General features: G+C 34.5%; 1 protein-coding gene across 1 annotated transcript; it reads right to left on the reverse strand.

The window, feature by feature from the left end:
- Window positions 1-335: 335 nt before the first annotated feature.
- On the reverse strand, window positions 336-2125 carry TBL27 (TRICHOME BIREFRINGENCE-LIKE 27). The gene is made up of 2 exons (XM_039035565.2): window positions 1772-2125; window positions 336-1673 (listed from the first exon to the last, which is right to left on the reverse strand). Exons 1-2 carry the CDS (start codon window positions 1992-1994, stop codon window positions 556-558), a joined length of 1341 nt encoding a protein of 446 aa, XP_038891493.1. The 5' UTR covers window positions 1995-2125; the 3' UTR covers window positions 336-555.
- Between the last annotated feature and the right edge of the window lie 1644 nt (window positions 2126-3769).

A 3769-nucleotide genomic window follows, 5' to 3' on the forward strand; every position in this document is an offset into this window, starting at 1 on the left:
CCCCAAAGTAATATTCCAAAAACCCACAAACTAAAAAGAAAATACCCCACTCTCATATGAACAAGGAAAAAATTAATCTCACCAAAAAAGTAAACAAAGGATCAAACACCCATAAAGGAAATATCTTGACCAAAAATAAATAGTAACCAATTTGAATTTTATTAAGTTACAAGTTTAGTTCCTAAACATTCAAGTTTGTGTCTATTTAGTCCTTCAATTTTAAAAAATGTCTAATAAACCTTTAAACTTTATTTTTGTATCTAATAATTATCCAAATTTTAAAAATAGTCTTGAACAATCTACTAGGCAAAAATTGAAGTTTACTAGATACAAAATTGAAAGTTTAAGGATCAATAATTTGACATTATTAATAGACACAATTCTTAGACTTCAAAAAACTAAACTTGTAATTTAACCATTCTTTTTTTTGGTGTAAAATTTATGGAGATTCAAACATTCCACTTACATCAAACAGGTGTAATTTGTAAAGATTGGAAGTAAACAAATATAAGAGAGTATGTATGAATGTAATAAAGTTTGAGAGTGAATATACCCTCAAAATCCTCTGCCTCTACTTGATTGTCTCTCCCAATTGTTCATAATTTGCAAAAGAATCTCGTTCCAAGTATCAACAGGCCCAGGCAAGCACCAATGAACACAGTCATTCTGAATACGATCTCCAATCCTATTGGCAAATGGAGATGCAATCATGTAAGGACCAGGATGCCCATCAGGCCTCAACATCGATAACTTCGTCACATCCAACGCTTCAATTCTCAGCCCCCCACTCTGTTTCGCTCTGGATTTTGCCTCTTCAACTTCCTCCATTTCTATCCCCCTTATTTCTGCATCCATACCCTCTAATTTCTTCTCATTTTCCTTATACGGCTTTGTTCTGGGGCACGCCCCAGCTTTGTCCCACTCCCCTTCGAAGTGCGAGGGGGAAAATGTAGCTAAGAATATGTCGATTTCATCGCTGTTTGTCGGATTTCTTCTGTCGATTACAGTCTGAAATGTTGTTCTTAAAGCCTTTCTCAAAGCGTCATAGAATCCAATCTCGGTGTGGTTTAAACCAGGGCAATAATGACAACCCATTACTAATTCATCCCCTTCGTAATAAACTGCTGGATGTAAATACCAATGGCCGATTGAGAATACAACTAAGTGGAAATCATCTAAATCCACAGCCCATCTCTCATTCACACGATGTAGAAACAGTTTGTTGTGATTAGGGCCGGTGTTAGATTTTTCAATTCCATCGACAAGAAACGGTGACCAGTAAACGGAAACAGTGAGATTATGAGTTGGGAAATTCCATCGCCGGAATTTATTGTCCTCGCCATCTCTGTAAACGAGTTGGGGTGTGGAAACAGAGGATAAAATACAGAGGAGGGATTCCAATTGGTTTCTAGCCATTGAATCGCCAATGAACGCAATGTGTTTGTTAGTCGTTAAGTGAAAAAATTTGTCGGGGTCAAACCTTGAGAGAGAGCATTTGTGGGGCTTCCATCGCCAGTAAAGATAGCTCAAGTCAGAGCGGCCATGAGCGATGCAATTTTGGGCTTCTTTGATTGTACTGCAGGTTGAGCCATTGTATAAAGGTCCCAACTTGTCGGGGACCCATTTGCCGTCGGTGTAATCACATGGAGTTTCATTAACAGCATTTACTTCTTCTGTAGAAAGAAAACAAATTTGCAGATTCTTTGTTAGTAAATGAAACAAAAGACCTGAAATAGTAGATTTATAAAGAACCAGTCTCGTGCTGTTGTACCTTCAAGAACAGGGGAAGGTGAAAAACGAGGAGGAGACAAAGATGAAGAAGAAGAAACGATGATTTGAGGTATTTGAGGAATGGAACTTTCTGGAAGATGGATAGGATGAAAGTATAACCGGAAGAAGGCTATTGGAAGAAGGGCATAAAAGGTCCATGGTAGGAGCTTTCTGAGAAACAGAGTATGCCGCTGTTCTTTCAAGAGATTTGTAATGAAACCCATTTCTTCAAACCTTACTTTCTTTTGATTTCTGCGACTTCAATGGACAGACAAAGACGAAAAGCTCTCGTCTTTGTCTTTTTTCTTTTTCCTTCTCGAGTTCTGCAGGATGGCCGATGGAGTCAATTTTGCAGACAAGGACCTCATTTACTTGTGGATTTTGGGTTTTGGCCCAAAACCCTCTAACACGTGGCGTCTTCTCATTGGTATCCAAATGCTTTTCTTTTTTTTCTTTTTTTTTTTAATTATAACATATGAAAAGAGAAAAGAGAAACGGGAGGCTTGAGGTTTTATTACTTTATTTTATTTGAACCTATATATATGTTTTTTTTTTAATTTTTAATTTTGCTTTATAATTTCCCTTTTGGTTTGTGTTTGTACGAGCAATGTGGATTGTCCACTTTTCTTTCCACCAGTGGAGTTAATCATATTTCTCTCCACGTTTTATGTCAACTGAAAACCCGAAAAAGCCCTTCATTAGTTCTTGAGGATTCCACGTTTTAGGAGGGGACTGAGCAGTCTTTTAGCACAACTCTTATCATTGAATTGATAACCAGATACTTGGCTTTCCCTTTCTTTCGTTTTTTCAACACATTTTTAATTAATACATTTAATTTTATTGACAAGTAATTGATGCCAAATAATGATAATAATAATGAACTTTTTTTTTCTTTTACTTTTGTTTAAGTTTTTTTTTTTGTTCAATTTGAAGGTGATTTTTGTAACGACCCGAGTTCAAGAGGGATACATTAATGAACCGATATTACATCTGAATGAGAGGGATCCTAAGGACATGAAAGTATGATTAATAAAGATTTGAAAGAATTGAAAGTTACTACCTATACCAATAAGGTGCACCTTCCTTTTCGGTGGCTAAATCATAAGAACTCCAGAGTTAAGCGTTTAGATGCATGTGAGTGAGGACAAAGTATGTTGAAAAGACCCGTGTTAGTTTGTGGGGACAACTTTCACTTCTAGAAGCATTCAAAGCAAGTGAAGATGATGTAGCCAGGTCGTAGGGACACAGGGGAATGCCGGGGCCATCAGGGGCCGAGTCCGGATTTCGAATCCTGGACCTGGGGCATTACAATTTTACTATGAATATTTCAATAAAATTTAACAAATAAACATTTTACTTCTTCTTAAAGAAATTAGTTGGTTTATTATTTATGTTATATCTACGTTAGTAACATTGTATTTATTTATTGTATATGATTCATAAATCTTTAAAAATTACTCACTAAATTATAGATAGAATCAAATTGTCAAGTCAAGTTGAGAAAGTAAAATGTTGATTTTTTTTTTTTTTTAGTATAACAACTATTGAGATGGAGAATCAAATCTTCAATATTTGAAAAATAAAAATAAAGTCATATTAATTATTGTTAAGATAAGTTCACACAAACTAAAAAGTATAAATAATTAAGTTTTAGCTAAGATTTAAATAATTAAGATTGAGAAAGTGCAATAATATTTTAGTCGCACACCTGCCTCACCGAACCCACGACTTTCTTTTACGTTTTTAACTATGTAAAAAGTCAAACATGTTTTGTTTTCCGATGAATAAAAAAAACATATAAAAAATTGCTTATGAAAAGGAAACAGATGTGGAAGTTGTTACAATTTGATTTAATTCTAATGGATGACCATTAATTACTTTTCAACTACAGTAATTGATTCGAAGGATTAAATACAATGCATTAATTAGTTCAATTTTCTATTTATTTAATACTGTCTGTCTCTCAAATAGTGAAATAAACAATTATTAATTTAATGAC

The sequence above is a fragment of the Benincasa hispida genome, chromosome 7, assembly GCF_027475165.1.
Source record: "Benincasa hispida cultivar pf3 chromosome 7, pf3_genome.v1.1, whole genome shotgun sequence".
NCBI lineage: Eukaryota > Viridiplantae > Streptophyta > Magnoliopsida > Cucurbitales > Cucurbitaceae > Benincasa > Benincasa hispida.